Consider the following 18,210-nt stretch of genomic DNA (forward strand, 5'->3'; position numbering starts at 1 on the left):
GTTACGAAACTGCCTGGAAGAGGACGTGTGTCTATATCGTCCTAATGCACGGTGAGAAGGAGAGTTTGAGCGGCTAAAGACTCTCCAAGGACCACAGCTGGAGAATTGCAGAAAATAGTTGAGTCTCGGGGTCAGAAAACCTTTTATAAAGAAAAAGAAAAAAAAAGTCAAACACCTCCTACATGACCACATGCTATTTGGGAGGGTTTCAAGAAAAATTCTCCTCGCTCATCCAAAAACAAACTCCAGCATATTCAGTTATCAGACACGACTGGAACTTCAAATGGGACTGGCTTCTATGGTCAGATGAAACTAAAACATGAGCTTTTTAGCAGCAAACACTCAAGATGGGTTTGGTGAACACAGGGATAAAAAGTTCCCCGTGTGTACAATAAAATATACTGCTGTATTTTTGATGTTGTGGGCTTATATTTCTGCTGGAGGTCCTGGACATCTTGTTTAGACACATGGCATTATGGATAATATCAAATACCAACTCTGTTAGAAATCTTATAATGGGCCATGTTTGGATCTTCCAACCGTACAATAATCCAAACCCAAACCTCAAAAACAACACAAAAATGGGTCACTGAGCACAAATCCAAGCTTCTGCTATGGTCATTCCAGTCCTCTGACCTGATACCTGTAGAAAATGAGTGGTGAACTGAAGAGAAGAAGCACCAACATGGAGCTGGGAATCTAAAGGGTCTGGAGTGATTCTGGATGAAGGAATGGTCTCTGATCTCTTGTCAGGTGTTCTCTAACCTCATCAGGCATTATAGGAGAAAATTTAGAGCTCTTAAACTGGCAAATGGAGGATTCAAAAAGTATTGAATAAAAGGGTGCCGTTAATTGTGGCCAATTATATGTATTACAGAAAAACATTTATTTCATAATGATATTTCCCCCCATTTTAAATTCTTATTATCCAATGAAAGGTTAGATTTTTGTCAATTTTTTAAAAATAAAAGATCAAAAGGATTAACAATGCAGATTAATTTTCACACCCTTCTTTGTTCATATTTACCAAGGGTGCCGATATTTTTGGTCGATAATTTTTATTAGTTGGTCGGTATCTTTCGACAGTAGTTGAACAGCTGACAAAAACATTGACACACAATAAATGAAGCAGTAATGTAATGTAGTAAATGCCTTTATTGATGTTTTGTGTTTTGTTTGTGAAATATACAATTTAGCATTTGACTTGTTGTGGCACATAACTGTTAATAAATCTACTGTTTTTTGCTGCTTTTTTTTTTTTGAATACCATGTCTGACATATATCACTGTAATCGGTGTGCTGAGAAATCACATTTGTATCTGTAAACAGAAAAGCACATTTTTACATGTCTGTACATGCTAGTCAATGGTGTAAGTTTGGGCCTGGGCAACCTGTTTTTCTGAACTAAAGGGGTGCTCACACTGACAGCGATTTTTGTCTTGAGTGACAGCAACTGATAGCAAAGTGACTACACTGAACAGAGCTTACTTAAAAACTAACAGCACAGCGACTCCACAGCTTCCCACAATTTAAACACTGTCAGTGTGAACGCACCATAATTGGTAAGGGTTTTACTGGTTAGCATGTTTCATTTAGCCCCTGCTGTTAGATACCATACCTGCACCATTCTGCTGCCAAAAAGCATCGTTGTCCATTCAAAAGTAGATGTGTGCTCCTCTGAGTACATTTTTTCAGCCAGCATTTAAATAGTAAATATTTCAGTATAGTGTAGTAGATGTTTTAGGAATGCCTGCATCATTTTCAGAGAGCTCTTAAAAGCCTGAAATGGACATTTATTTTCCATGTTTGCTGCAATCCACGTCACAGCTCACGATAGTTGCCTATGAGCAGAGATGGCATTTTTGCAAGTATGTTTTGTGCGTAACTCATTTGCAACAGCTTTAATGATCTTACATACACATCACATGTCCTTATTGAGCAGTCATTAGTCTCTAATTATTTTAAAGATTCTTGCAATACAATACAATACAATGCAGTGCAGAACAATGACAGCTTGTTTTATGTAGCACATTTAATGCTGAATTTTTAGTGCTAGTGAATTGTTGTTGTTGCATTCTTTTCCCTGATTTTCTGTCCGATAGAGTGCAACAGTGGGATTCTGGAAGTAAAAATCATTTTCTCCGTAGCGTAGTTGATTTTGAACGATCTTATAAACCTTTGAAGACACACCTGTTGTGAGCTACGTGGTTATTTATCAATGGTTTATACTTTGAAGTCATGAGCCCACATTGACACTGTTTTCCTATTTAATACTGTAAAGCTGCTTTGACACAATCTGTATTGTTAAAAGCGCTATATAAATAAAGGTGACTTGACATTGTTTCAACTTATTTTTTAAATAACCATGTTCAACCATGGACATTCTGATGAAAAACTACATTACCCAGGATTTTGCCAAGAAATCTCCACCAATCAGAGAATCTAAGCAAATAATACTAGTCTAATAATGCATGAAATGTATTGTTTCTATATGTATATAATCAACACCTTTTAATCAAAAGTTATATATATCTAATTTTTAATTCGATTATGCCATTTGCAGTGTGATTCACCTCATAGCTGGTTGGTTTTGTTCGTAGCTTACAAGCCCTAATCAAAGACTTTTGGAAAATCCCTATGAGAAATGTCAAAACTTTACGTCCAGAACCAATGCTGCTAAAATATGGATGGGCACTGTTGCACGCTCTTAGCTTCATGTGTAACATTAAGATTATGTAATGTTTTTGGCTTAAATCAAATTTCAGGCTTGCTTGATTGTGTTATTATTGACATGCATTGTTGTTTCTTTCAAACAGGGGTGCCTTTTCTGTTGTTCGGCGATGTGTAAAGAAATCAACCGGCCAGGAATATGCTGCTAAGATCATCAACACAAAAAAGCTGTCAGCACGAGGTAAGACTTTGCTTTTGCTGCCTGGCTATTGTCTTCCTAGTATGTTCACAAATCTTCATCCTCAATAAACTAAGGTCTCTTTGATCTGATCAGATCTGCATTATTTGTGATATAGCATAGTATCAGACCTGGTCACATATGACTAATTCCCATTTTTTTGAATGGCAGACACTGCTCTGATTGAGCACATGCTAATTTAAAGTATCTTAACTTACCACAAATGCTTAACAGGAAGCACAGAGGTATAATTGTATTAGTCCATCCATTCTGCATCATGCAGACTCAACAATATTGATCATTTGTCTCTCTGTGCTCTGATCTCAAACGCGTAACAGCTAATGCAGTGAACCTGTTGATGCTACTTCGTTCATTCATTATTTCTCTATCTCAGTCGAGTCACTAATCACTGTCAGTATCATCAGTGGTAATTATGCTGTTGGTGAAGATGGTCAGGATATATGAGCCCCAGTTATTGTTTCTGTTGCAACGCAAACAAAAGCACTGGATCTATTTCGGGGAACGGACGCTTTGTGTACCTGTCCTCTTACGGTATCAAGTTGGGCTGTCTTGGGTTGAATTAAATGAAATGGATTTTAATTAAATGACTCTTTTGGATTGTCAGCTAGACATGGGCATGATTGCTCAGAGGTGGCAGCGAAGATTGATCATGATAACACATTAATTGCATTAACTTTGTGTGAACTTTTCACACAGACTGAAACCCGTTAACAGCTATATGCACATAGAGTTTCATTTTGCGGTGACATTTTGGGTAGACGTTGTGTTATAATGTAAAAGCAGTTCCCTTCACCCTTTGTTGGTGTTTTAGGTGAGACTGTGTGAATGTATGAGCAGACGCAAGAGCTGGAGAAATGATTCTACTGTCTGTAGACCTTCAAGCTGAATTACAACAGATCCTGTTCTCATTGTGTGCGTATGTGTATGCTACGGTCCCCATGGATGGCCAGTAAACAACAGATTTATTTAAAAGATCCTTGGACAAAAAACATCAGGTAATTAGATCAGCATAGTTTGGCGACTCTCTTAAGCTTCCTTTCAAGAAACTTGGCAACTGTTTTTCTTCAAACTCTTCATCATGTTGGCTGGCACTACATTGAAAAGCAACAGTGCTATTCATCCAGTGAGGCCCACACAAGTGCCAAAGTCCCCTCCTGCGAAATCTCCCCATTCCCTTGGCCTTAATCAAAGCCCAGAGAGATCTCTCGACATGCCAACCTGTTAACGGACACATAAGCTATTATCATCTGTGAGTCATCTTTCAAAGGCCAGGATAGTCTGCAATTACTCAGTCAAACATTGTTTATACCTTATAGTATATAGAGTGCAGTACACTCTTGTATGTTGAGAGTGGTGCAGTCTAATGGTTGTTGTTTAATGGTAGTGCTCCGAGTGGCTTATCAGATTCTTATTCGTATGTTCTCATAAGTGTAGTTTAAGATTTAATTTCAGTTTCACATTATCTTGAATTTATTTGAATGTGATGCTTCAATTTCTTTAGTACCTGTTTTGCATAACATTTAGATTAGTCCAATGAAATATTAAGGTAAACATTATGTAAATGTAGAACACTGAAGATAAACAATGCGAACTTACCTCTTACCACCCCATCTTCTTTTACTTTTGCTTTGAAACAGTTGAAGTACGTTTATAGTAATCTAGGTTATTTTCTATTCATACTAATAGATTTGTAACATTTGAAGTATAAATTATCATGAGTTAAATGTAAGTTTAGATTGATAAATGCTCCATGTTAGTTCATGATCTCTAATGCATTAAAGTACATTAAATCTAAGGCACTTTAATTGGATAGAGGCAGATCTGAAAGCAAGTTTGCAGACGATTATAAGAATGGGACGGGTTTAAGTGGACTAAATGATTGGAGAAGTCCTGCAGACGTCACTAGACGGAAGTCTGTATTTTGATTCTAAATTACAAGGTCAAACAATTTGTAAAAAGTTAAAGTACATGGATGAATCATTCACTAGAAGATCAATAAAATACATTTAGAAAATAGACAGTAAATTTAATTTTCATGCTGACTTTAATTGAATCTTAATATCAAGTGTTACTGTATTTTTTTATTATTATTAAAACAGTAGACTTCAACTTTTTTTTTCAAACTAAGGACCCTGTATTTTAAAACTGACCTTTAATAATGTACATATAGGGTCACATTAACTTGACATACTTTATTACATAATTTGCAGTGCCTCTGCATCAATAATAATTGCATTGTAATAATGATTTACATTGTTTAAATTTCAAATAATGTTAATTTTAGTTGTACATGATAAATTTGAATATGGTATGATGAAACATTTAATGTACATGTAATGTTGTATTTTAACACATTTTCATTATTTTTCAGAAAAAAAATTAATTTGTACCCACTTTGAGGCAACATGTTTGAGGCACAGTTCTGTGGCCATGTGTGGTTTGACTGAACATACAGAACTAATGATAGCGTGCTTGCTTGTAGCATGTGTGTGATGGTGGTCGGAGTTGTGATCCAGGGCAGCGTGGAGCCTGTGGCTGACACGCAGGCATTGCGAGCATGCAGTGGTGATGTCAGGAGGCGCGTGAAACACTGCTGAATAATTGAGGCACACAGCCTGCCGTAGCTCGAAATGGAAAGAGAGGCTAGGACCTTCACCACTTTCTGCCTCTCCACATCTCTCTCGCTCTCTCTGACCTCCCTCAGATCAGCTGCAGCATCGCGGCCTTGCTGTATTATCAGGGCCCTGGAATGATTCCTCGCTGCTCGCTGGAGGGCGACTGGCAGAGGCCTGATAAACGTAACAGCACTGCTGTGGTGAATCTTTAATGGGACAAACTGTGAATTTTTAATGAACCCCAGCCAAATGGTGTGTGTGCACATAAATGCGAAGAGAGTGGGTGATTGCTGAGTGTGTATTGGGACACATTTAAAGGAAAGGAACAATTGTGTACATGTTTATGATCTCTGTGTACCAGTGAGGGCCAGAGGTGTGAAAGGGAAAGAGAGATGGTTGTGTACTCGTAAGTTGTTGGGTTTTTTTGTGTGTGCGTGCGTGTATACATGTGTTTGGTTTGTATATGATGTCCTTAGATTCTCTTTGGATCACTCTCAAATTATGAAGGATAACGGCATCATCAGATTTTAAATTAAAGCAAAAGGAGGACAAACCAAATGCTAAGAAGTTAATAACTTTTTAGTTACATGGATATGTAGTTTGAAAGCATTACATTAATATTATTTCACAAAATGAAAGCATTTAATGATAGACTGATTAATCTTCCAATATTTAGCCGTCTTTCTTGATATTATCATCTGATGTTACCATGTCCACATAAATAAATTTGTCCGCTTGGCCAGTGTGTAAGTGTATGTATTATAAAAAACTGGCTCTTACAGTATGCTTGCCAAGGCTGCATTTAAACAAAAATAGACTAAAAACAGTAAATGTTACAGAAGTTTACATTTTAAAATGCAATTTATTCCTGTGATGGCAAAGCTGAATTTTCAGCATTGTTACTCCAGTCTTCAGTGTCACATGATCGTTCAGAATTATTCTAATATGCTGATTTGGTACTCAGGACACATTTCTTACTATTATCGATGTTCAAAATAGTTTTTTTTTTTTTTTTCAGGATAGAATTGATTTGAATAGAAAGTTCAAAAGAACAGTATTTAAAATATGAATCTTTTGTAATATTATAAATATTATACTGTCAATGTTTCACTAGTTGCCACTAATTTTCGTTACTTGTCTCAGATTTTGGACTGTATAGTGTGTAACAGGTGTGAGAGAAGAAGCTCTAAATGATCTTTGGTGAAGAATGAATCTACGTAGTCAGTGTCACCTCATACTGTCCTTGCTGTGGCACATGGTCCCTGATTACCATGGCATTATATTTACCTCTATACACAGTAAAGCAGTGAATCAGTGTATGCACCAATCTCCTGTCACACCCTTCTCAGATGCCTGGAGTTCTACTTTGATGGTGTCACCATGTTTCCTGTAACCTTAGATGAACTCATAGCTAATATTTAATTACAATTGACCAGAAAGGTCAAAAAAGTTTATTTGAAAGGAAAGCTGATTTAAGGATGGGTAGTGACGTTTCTCAGTATTTGCTCAGTATCACTTGTTCCAGCCTTAATTAAACAGCATTTCTGATCCCGAGTGTTGAGTTCATCAGTGTTCAAATAGTCACAATGTTTGTTTACCTTGACCATATGTAGACGGATTATAAGGAATGTTCTTGGATCTGTGGAGATTAATCAGTCCTGAGTTGACATATTTGTGTCTGAAATTCAGCCTTAGCTCAGTTAGCTCATGACATAACATACTGAGGGAACAACAGTTGCTCTACGTTATTTAATTGAAAGTTAGAGAGAAATTTTATTTTCTAGTGATAATAGCATAGCATCAGAGATTCTGTAGCCATTTCAATTATCTAGTTTGGGACAGTTGAATACAGATTTTTTTTGGGGGCTATAAAAATTACATTTATTTGAACTGTCATGTATCGCTGAAAAGCATTGAAAAGATATTGTAAGATCTTGGCAAACATTGTGTTAATTTATTACATGAGAGTATAAATTTGGCAGACATCAAGACAAATATAATGGTAGGTGCAGTTCATTCTTTGGGAATATTTTGATGTTATGTTCAGATCATAGAGGAGCAACTGAAGAAACTGGTTCCCAGCTTCAAAAAAAAAAAAAAAACAGCAGGGTTGAGGAAATGTTTGGTTTGGTTCGATTTTGAAAACGTAGAACTGGATCATTTGGATGACCGTTAATTGTATAGCATGGAAAATCATCTTGCAATAACACTCTTGTGGTTACTCTTATGTTTCTTTGCAGCTGAGAGCATATGGAAGCCATCATTTCACTACCCTAAAGTTTGATGTCTTTCTCAAAAGAAAACCGAGCATGCTTTCTCAAAAACAAAAGACTTCACTTCTAAAAGTGAATTTCCTATTTAATTAGTTGGGGATAAAAATACTCCAAACTATGGAATCAATAAAAATGTTAAGTCTATAAAGGTCTATAAATGTAACATTTTCAAGTTTGTAGTTCTAGTTTAATAGGTTCTATGAATATTTGCACCTTTTTATGCTTTTATGATGACTCTCCTGCTGATTTAAATGAGGTTTCGAGGAATTTTGGTGCCAACTTACAGTAGTTTGTATAGATTTTCATTTAATTGGTTGAGTTCCAGCATTAGGGATTTTTTAGATGATGGATTAACATCTACCACCGACGAGTAGTGAGACACTTGTATAACACAATTAATATCAACACAAAAGCCCAGCTCCCTTTTTCCCATAACTAGAACACAAGCCTGTCATGCTATTTACACCGCAGGCTTTGTTCATTTCAAATGAGTGTTGCTCTGTGTTTTGAAAGGACATAATGCATTCTGTGATATGCATATGACTGTACCATGTGGCACACTGTATAAACATTGACACAGATAAACACCACTATTCAGGTGGCTGACTCATTGTTTGCAAGGCCCTAAATAATTTATTCATATTTCAGGCCATCGCCAAGCTGTGTAGAGGCGGTGCTGAATGAGTTATCAGAAGTTCAAAACTTTTAACCTGATAATCTTAACTGAGCTGAGAATGAGAGAATTTCCACTTATAGACAGCATTCTGTTATTCTATAATACACACCATTATAGATGGATAGATAGATAGATAGATAGATAGATCGATTTGACAGTCTGTATCAGAAAATAAGATGTAGCCTACTTGTATCATATGGCTGACGATGCAATAATATAGAAAGTTCTCAAACTTTACATTTTCGATGTCCCTAAATAAATTATGTAGAATTTCTTTATACATGACGTGATTTGTATCATTTGCTATTTTGGCCAGTTTTGACCTTGTAGACCCATAGTTACCCAAAAATTATAAAATGTAAATTTGAAGGGCTACAGCAAGCCTACATTGAACCAATTAGTAAACACTTGACCCTGGCAGAATTGAAAAGGGAAGTGTTTTCACATCAAGGCCATCCATTATTCTCCCACTGTCATGCAGTGGTCATAGGGATTTGTCCTACCTGCTTTGTTTTAACTGCTGGTAATCTGCAGGCATCTAAAGCACGTAACAGGATAATCCCTGACGGATCAGGGGGAGACGTAGTGACACCCTGGATCAGCAGATGGTCTGGTGCGGGACAGACTCGCAGCTTAAGCTCACACTCTTACACACAAGCACGTCAGCACACAAAACCGGCACCCTCCACTTTACACCGAGCAGCTACGCTTATCCTTTTTTCCTAGAAAGAGTTGAGCTAAGGGGCTGTGAGTTTGCATACACTGTAAACATGGTTTCCGTTAGCAAGTGTTTGGATGTTTGGGTTTTAAACTCAGCTACCTAATGAGAAAATAGCTGCCGAGAGCCTTTGACATGATTGCTGTGGCAGTGGGATGTTTTTCTCTCCTTTTGCAATACAATTGTGTGAGCATTGTCTTATTGGAAATTAGTTTGATTACATAATTTCCGGTTGACAGTTTTACTGTACTTCATTGAGTGTTTGCTTTTATCATAGCTTGTCTATAAACTTGCACAAAGCGCACATACATACACTCCCTTTCTAAAAAATGATTTTTATCTTGTAGTTGAGTTTTTTTTATCTTTTCAGTGGGTGGATGGATGGATGGCAGAGCTTGTGGTGGTGGTGACAATGGCGTTCATGCTGGTGGTTGGATGGCTCTCGTTCCATGCCTCTCCACAAAAGTATGCAATTGAACTTTGAAATCAATCAGAGGAAGGAGTTTTGAACTGAAAGCACTTGTATAAGCATATTAGGGATGTTCAAGAGCAGTTATAATTGACTAGTCATGTGGTTATCTGAATTTTTACGTTTCTAGAATGTTCAAGTTGTCATGTAACGGAAGTAGCAACAGATGTTTTCTTCTGTGTTGTGACACATTGCGAAACATTATATAAAATGTAAAGTAATGGCTTGAAATCAGTTGTAAAAAAAAAAAGATGCTGGTTTAAGTTAACTAAATGTCTAGAGAATTCAGACATACGTCACCAGAGTTGTGACATTTTGTTTGAAAATTACAAGGTCAAAAAAAAAAACATGAATGGATTAAAACATTCAGAGTAAGATTGATAATACGCATTCAGAAAATATATAAGGTGAATTTTAATTTCATGCTGACTTTTAAATATATTATCCAAAACCATCTTAATATGCAGAGATGACTATAGTAAGTCGAGGTTTCCCTGAAGCACAAAACTATCACCATGTGGCATTATTTTGTGATTAGTTCTCCTCCAAAAAAGTAGACCTTCAGATTATACATAATAATGGGAACGCTGTTCACAGCAGGCGATTTAAAGTTCGACAGCAATTGTCTCGAAGCCGTTTATTATTGTAGAAGGCGGTGTATTTGTTTGACAAACTGTGCTTTAATGGCTGTAGTGGTGCTGTATTAAAGGGGATGAATTTGGAGACACAACTTCTCTAATTGTTTACCATGCTGACAGTCTAACAACATGCTAAAACATAACATGCTGTCAACACGCTCAAATCTCTCAGAGAAGCTTTAAAACATTAAAGCTAAAAACAAAAACTAGATGACCTCACTAATCAAATGGTCAGTTGATGGACGTATAGTCAGCCTTCCTGAGTGAAAGAATTTGCTGTACCTCTGAATGCTAGGAAGGCTTGCAGACTTGTTTTGCTCAGGTAATTATTGGATCCTCTCTGGGGGCCATCATGCTTTGACCTTGACCTGAAGTTAACAATTCTGCCTTTCCACAACACCAGGACTTGATCACACCGCTGATATACACTGAGTGAACCCAATCCATCTCAGACTTACTGAGCAGAGAGAGGAAGCTAGCAGACTTGGCTCTTTTAGCTTAGCTTATGCCAAGTTAGTGGTGAGCCTGTTCTTTTCTTTTATGCTGAGAAGTTTCAGCTTCTTTTTGCTGCTGCTCCCCATGTGCTTTATTAATGCGCTGCAGATAAAAGACTCCCTGCCTAACTGATTGAATCAAAAGTAGGATTGTCCGTTCTGCCTGTGTATTTCAAAGGCATTACTGGTGTCGTCGCTGAAGCAACAGCAGGCATGGAAAAGGAGCAGTTTTGATCAGTATAAGATTGATGATTATGATACAGATTATCAAGACCACTTGACTACAGTAATCATTGTTCAAAAAGACTCCATCTTTTTCTCCATGCTTTTGTCACCACAAACCTGTATTATTGTCTTTCTTCTGTACTGTCTGTACTATTCCATACAATAAAAGCATACAGTTATCAGATGTCAAGATTGTCAACTTACCTCGAATTGTGAACTATGGTGAACCATACCTTTTAACTGTCTTGTATATCTTTTGACTCTTAACTTTTAATACTGTATAGCGAGCCATATGGTTTTATGGCGCTTTAATAATGCTTTATGGAGCTTGACAGTCCCTGATGACTGTGCACTTCTGGAGCAGCATGAACATTCTTCAAAATATATTTTATGTTCCACTGAAGAAAGCAAGTCATTCAAGTTTTGAACAACGTGAATGTGATGGAATATCTATTTTTGGGTGAACTGTTTTGCAGCCAGCCATACATATTGCTGTATTACAGAATAGCTGATAAAGCTGTGAATTTTTTAAAAACTTATTTGTGAAGTGGTAAGCAAAAGTGAGGCTAGCCGCGTGGCTATTGTAACAACCACAATGTGTTTATCTGTCTGGATCTTTGCTCATCAGTAGAAAAAGATGTCAGAAATGCATCACAATCCTTTACAACGAATTTCATTGCAGTTCACCGACATGTAGCACATCTGTCAAACAAGCTGCGTGTCTTGTGTGTGCGGAGCAGTGTTGAACGCTGTCTGTGCCCAGTCTATGACATGCAACAGCTGCAGCCGATATGACGCAGGGATCGTCTTTGATGAGAGAGGACTTGCTCCCATAAACATACGCACACTGAACAAATGAGATGGCCAGTAGATTTTAGTGTGTATGTGTGAATTTCCATACATGTATCTGCATCAATATTAGTCAAAATGCGAATTATTACAGAGAGTGAGTGTTTAGTCCCTATTATCAATTGTTTGTTTGTTCACAATCTTTGTTTGACATCATCCAGTTATTTTCAAGTGGACCGTAGGCCTCAAGAGCACACAAACTGTTTGACTTTTCCATTAGCTGTAGAAAAAGTGCCACGCACACCTCCTGAGACGGATTGAATGATAGAGAGAAGTGGAGGAAAGCATATGGGCGGAAAGAGAGCTCAATGATGTGGAAAGAGAAGTCAGGTGAGTATTACCATAGTGGCTGGAGAGGATATAATGTTATAATAAACATTTGTGTAGTACACAGACAGGTGCTTGTCCACGTCCCCCTGCAGTTGTCAGTGTAAGTAAAGCTCTGTGCGGTGAATTAGTAGTATGATGGCGAGGGATCAGACGTCCCCTCCAAAGCACCTTAAGCTGTTTGTAAAAGTGACACGGACCCTATGGCCTCTGTTTGTGGGAGAGTGTGCTACCTGGAGGACATCAGGCTGGCTGGCTGTCTTGTATTTGCAGGAATTTGATTGGATGGGCAGGCTGAGATGTGGTGTTTCTCATGCTTTGGATATTGGGAGCTGTTTTTGGTTGTTTATTCTGGCAGTATGAAGTCTGGTTGGTTAAGCTGAAAAACCAAACTGAGCTGCTTTCCTGCATTACTGTCTCACTGAAGTCATTTTTATTTGCTCCCTGACTGCTCACAGTGCGCTTGTGTGGACGTCACTTGTGTCAAACCAGTGATAAGGTGTCGTAGAGGAATGGACTTCATTAAAACACACACAAGATTTTCCTTTTTTCTTTCATTCTTTCTTTTTCTTATATATGTACACACACACACTCCTTTTCCCTCAGGCTTTGCTGCTGTTGGAGGGCCTGTTTTGTTCTGAATCCACTGCGTTAATAAGAGACGACTGGATCTGGCTCCAGGTAGAAGCGGTTACCCTCTCACTGTCGCTTCCAGCAGTGTCACCCTGTCCAAATCACTGTTCACCCCAGAGAAAACAGTCTCACACCCACTCCTGCCCTCAATGACATTTAAAACATAATTCAAAATATAAGAACAATAAATGTTTTTCAGCCTTTTGATCAATATTCTTGATATATCTTGATATGCAGCTATAGTGTTTGGCATTTGAAACTGCTTAAAAGGGAGATTTCATTTTTTTATTTTTAATTTAACAAAACATTGTTCAAGTAAAATATATATAGTATCAAATGATCAAGGCTTATTTCAGGTTTCTCAATATTCAATAACAAGGAAGGAGCAGGAAGAGTGAACAATAATAAGCTCAATTTACCAACCACATAGTTTTAATTTTGTGTTTGGGTTGAATGTGATATGTCACTGTTGAGAGAGAACTTGCTGCGTCATAGCTGGACTGGATATCTGAGAGAGAATTTAAGTACTGTAGTCCATTAGTTCAGTATTAATCAGCCAATATTTGCCATTTATATCTGCTTCTGCCAGTGTCTATTTGGCCGATTGACAGAAGTGGTTTGTCAGGATCCAGCCTCGAGTCAGTTCCAGAATTATCCAACAACAATGCACATTTATGTGTTGTCATCAAATTCTATCTTTGATCTCAGGATCAGTCATTCTGTCATGACAATTTTCAGAAAGTTTAGCATGGTAATGTTGGCAGTGTTAATGTGTTTGGTCTTAGCGGAATAGGTCTGCTATGCTTCTACTGCCAGTACATCGACAGATATGCTGCTGTGAGCATGAAGGAAATACTGCTGCTACACATATAATATATATGTATATAACATGCATGGAATTACCCGGTAGGAAATCTGTACAAGTGGAGCTGGGGAAGGTGGAGGGTTTCTAAAGCACGCTGCTGTAGCCTTGTCTCGGGTGTGATCATCAGGTTCAAACCCTGTTATCATGAGTTATCATACCTTTAAGACACTTAACTCCAGATTGTTCCAGAGACATTCTCACTGTAATAAGGGTACAGTACGTCCCTTCGAAGACAAAAAAACAGTCTGCTAAATCACCACCGGAGACCTAGATATCTGCACTTATGAATCACTACTGTAGGAACATTAGGAATAGAAACTGCTAAATAGAATTTGCATTTCATGAAGGAAATGTCAGTTCTTGCAAGACAGCAAAAAGAAAGAATAGTAAACAAGAACATCAGATAGGGTGCAGGACTGGACAGATCGGGGCAGGACATGTCAAAGAGATGGGCATTGTTGTGACAAATGGGTCAAGTTGATGATGAAACTCGACCATGTTGTGTCTGTCGTCACATAAGAAGAACTGACGAACAGAAAAGGAAAACGGGAGGGACGGAGAGCGAGACGACAGTGAATTGACTTCGACCGCATTAGCCCATGATTTGTAAACAGTGAGGACACTAAGGTCAGCGCTGATGAGCCAACAGAGGATGAAAAAATAAAGCAAGCAGACAGAACGAGTACAAAGGCCACAACAAGGGCACGTCTCTGGGGTGCTGAGGAGAGGAGAGCTGAAATGATTATTAGAGAGAAGAACGAGCAAAAAGGAAAAAGGTTTCCCAAATTAAATCCGCAATTTGTTAAAATATTAGGTAACACTTTATTTCGATAGTCCACTTTAGACATTCTACTAACAGTAAGTAACTTTGCAACTAAATGTCAACTACATGTCATTAGAGTATTAGTAGACTGTCTGCTTAATATCTTCTAACACTTTATTTTGATGGGTCCACAACATACAACATACTGAGTATGAGAAACTTTGCAAGTATATGTCAACTTATTCTACTAACCCTAAACCTACCCTACTGAGAGTTAGTAGACATGTAGTTGCAAATGAATGAGAATTATTTGACATGTAGTTGACATGTAGTTACAAAGTTACTTCTAGTTAGTAGAATGTCTAAAGTGGACTATTGAAATAGTGTAACCAAATATCATATGAAACATACTCTAAATACAGAAATGTTATGACAATTTAAAATGTTTTCTATTTTAATATATATTTTTTATTTTTATATTTTAAAATATAATTTAGTCCCTGTGATGACACAACTGAATTTTCAGCAGCCATTATTCAAGTCATTACTCATTATTCTGATTTGGTACTGATCAATGTTGTTTTTATCAATGATGAAAACTAAATATTTTTGTGAAACCTGTGATAAAACAGCATTTATATGAAATAACATTATTAATGGCATTTAAAAACAGCATGTATATGAAATAGAATATTATAAATGTCATTACTGTCAGTTTATTGCATGCTTGCTGAATAAAAATGAGAAGAAAAAAAAATGTCTTCCTGACCCCAAACTTTTGAATGCCATTGTATTTACTTTTAAGTCGACTGCTTAGATTGACACTTAAATATTTTTTCTTCTTCTTGCTATCAGCACAACAAACCAATCATAATTTATATTATGATCAGTGACCAGATCAGCGATCACTGACCAGACTTAAGAAATCATTGTTTATAAGATTCTGTATACATGAAAAATATTTTGATGCGTAATTGTGCATGCCCCTTGTTAACGAGTCAGCTGTATCTGTATCTTATAGTTTAATATGCATGTCTCGATTGACCAAGGGGTTAGATGTATGTAGATCACCACGGCTAGTATAAATCCAACTATTGGAAATCTGCCCGCAGCTCGCGTGCTGGGAGAAGAGACCTGATCCTGCCCCAGATGCCATGCGCTTATGTCACAGTGTCTTCCCTGGAGCCCCCAACATTTTATCCTGAGATTCACCTGCTGAGAATTGACCTCGCACAACCCCTGCTTCTTTGTACTCTCAGATTCAGTCTTTAACGTCACTTGAGCCCTTTCATCTACCCTGGCGCTGATCTGAAAAGAATGCGAGCACAGTGACATCCACCCATTGCCTCTAGTGGCTAAATAACTGCCTCTGCATGTGTCTTTCTCATCAGAGCTCTGTGCACTGCACAAAAGCTCACCTTTTAGTTCATGCAGGAGCATATTTGTAACAGTCTGGGCCATGATAACCTGTGAAACTAAGTCTGTAATATCTAGTCCTTCTGCCTTTCCAGTCCGTGTCGGAGTGACCCTACTATCTGTTCAGAGTCTGGGCTTATAATGAGTGCTGATACATACGGCATCGTGTCTCGTGTCCTGTGAAAGAATCTGTGAGAGCAGCTTGTGCATATGTGCGCACATTTGCTCAATGTGTTTTTCAGTGGTGTAGGACTCAACTAAATGAAATTGAGCCATTTCATTTTTTGCTGTGTAGCATCTGTTTACAAATCCAGAACAGAAATGAGACTTACAGCTTTGCATGGCACCCATTAAAACACAGTGCCAGGGTGGTACGGTGGTGATAGTACTATTTTAATTTAGATGCATACAGTGGGAGATATGTATGTGTGTGTGTGTGTGTGTGTGTATATATATATATATATATAAAATAAATATTATTTATGGAACCATTTGCATGCTTGTCTTGAACTGTAACCGTAAAAGAAGTAAGGCATGAGGCAGCAGGTTTCCTTCCTCTTTCGCACTTTTTCGCCTAATTCTACATGTTTTTCTCTGCACTGTGAGATTGACCACAGAGATTTACACCCTCCCATGGGTGCATTTGAGGTGGTTGGCCCGTGATGCATCTGTTCAAACTAGTTCTGCTTTTAAGTGTCATCGTTGTATTGACTTGCTTACAGAATTTTTTTTGCTGTAGCCAATGATAGACAAGAGAGAAAATAATTGATTTGACATTTTTATTGTTTAAGGAACTTGGAAAGAGCACTTGCAAACATTCATAAAGAGCTCTAGCGGTGCTTTATGGAGTGTGCTGTGCTTTAAAAACTAATCTATATTTATGGTATATTATAAAATGCATTATTCTGATTGGATGAGCTATGTCGCTGTCATAAAAGCTGATCTGTTATTACAGTTCAAGATTAATGTATGTGATTCTTCATTGCCTGGCAAGCATAAACAGGCTACAGTTAGACCAGTGAACTATGTTAATTTGTATGAGTAATTCTGACTGTACTGTTCAAAAGGTTTGGGTCAGTAAGAAATTAATGCCTTTGTTCAGCATGGATGCATTAAATTGATCAAAAGTGACTGCAGATATTTCTATTCAAAATATTTCTATTCCAAATGAATTCTGTTCTTTAGTTTCTAGTTTCTATTCATCAAAGAATCTTGAAAAATGTATCACCATTTCCACAAAAATATAAAGCAAAATATGTTGTCCACACAGTATTAGTATAGTATAACAGTAGTAAAACAGTAATATTTCACAATATTATACTATATAATATTATAGAACACTATTATATTGAATTATAAAAAATATTTTACCTATATTATAGTTATAATAAATAGTGTCCAACCAAGTGCAGACTTGCGAAGACTTATTTAAAAAAAAAAAAGAAAAAAAAAGCCAAATCTTACCAAGCCCACACTTTTGACCAGCAGTGTGTTATTAAGCAATCTAAGTAAAATTAAGATTGCTTAAAATTACACACATAATAGTTTTAAATTGTATTTAGTCATCTCCATTGACCATCTTTGAAAAAGAAAATGTATACTTTTTTGTAATGTATTTGTGTTATGGAAAGTTCCTGCCATCTGTTGGTTCTTTTGTGTGTGTGTGTGTGTGTGTGTGAAATGCAGTTGCTGCTCTATAACCAGTTCATCATATCCTGTCAATGCTCATCATTATGATATAAAAGTTTTATGCTGATCCAATCTCAGGACACTTATACACCTGTTAATGTTTCATTTACCGTTTAGATCAGTCAGTTTATCGCTACTGCTTTCTGAATCTCTCTCTCGTTTTCTCTCTGAGAGTCCGTGACATCATGGACCCGACCGCACAGTGAGAAAGCAGCACTTAGCCCAATTGGTTTTTAGAGATGGTCACTGAACAACACATCATTTATTTATCTCTTCAGTAATGGGATAAAAAGAAAGAAAACGAGAGAGCGCACAAAAGGAGGAGCATGCCACTCTAAGCCATTTCTCTTTCTAGAAGCCTTTATCGTTTGCATCAGATCCCAGCTATCAGTGGGTTTGTGTTTATTCCACTTCAGACTTGATTTATAATGCGGTGGATGAATTGTATGCGGAAGGTACAGCAAATGATGAAAACAAGAAGTTTTATAACACATTCAAAGTGTTTCGTTCGTGTGCGTGTTTGTTTTCTCAGCAGTCATTGCATGCCAGCAGTCGTTGTACGGCCGTCTCTCACACTCAGATTAACTGTTCTTTAGGGAGCCATGGCAGAGCTGAATATTAAATGTCCTGC

General features: G+C 37.4%; 1 protein-coding gene across 39 annotated transcripts in view; it reads left to right on the plus strand.

Annotated features, from left to right (window-relative positions):
* The window catches only part of camk2g2 (calcium/calmodulin-dependent protein kinase (CaM kinase) II gamma 2), a 58,565-nt gene that overhangs the window by 2,148 nt on the left and 38,207 nt on the right, over nt 1-18,210 (plus strand). For all 39 annotated transcript variants that reach the window (XM_058796753.1, XM_058796755.1, XM_058796739.1 and 36 more), the window contains exon 2: nt 2,817-2,911. In XM_058796753.1, the coding sequence (XP_058652736.1) occupies nt 2,817-2,911 (95 nt within the window). The remainder of the gene's footprint in view (nt 1-2,816; nt 2,912-18,210) is intronic.

Source organism: Onychostoma macrolepis, chromosome 13, assembly GCF_012432095.1.
Source record: "Onychostoma macrolepis isolate SWU-2019 chromosome 13, ASM1243209v1, whole genome shotgun sequence".
In the NCBI taxonomy this organism is placed as follows: domain Eukaryota; kingdom Metazoa; phylum Chordata; class Actinopteri; order Cypriniformes; family Cyprinidae; genus Onychostoma; species Onychostoma macrolepis.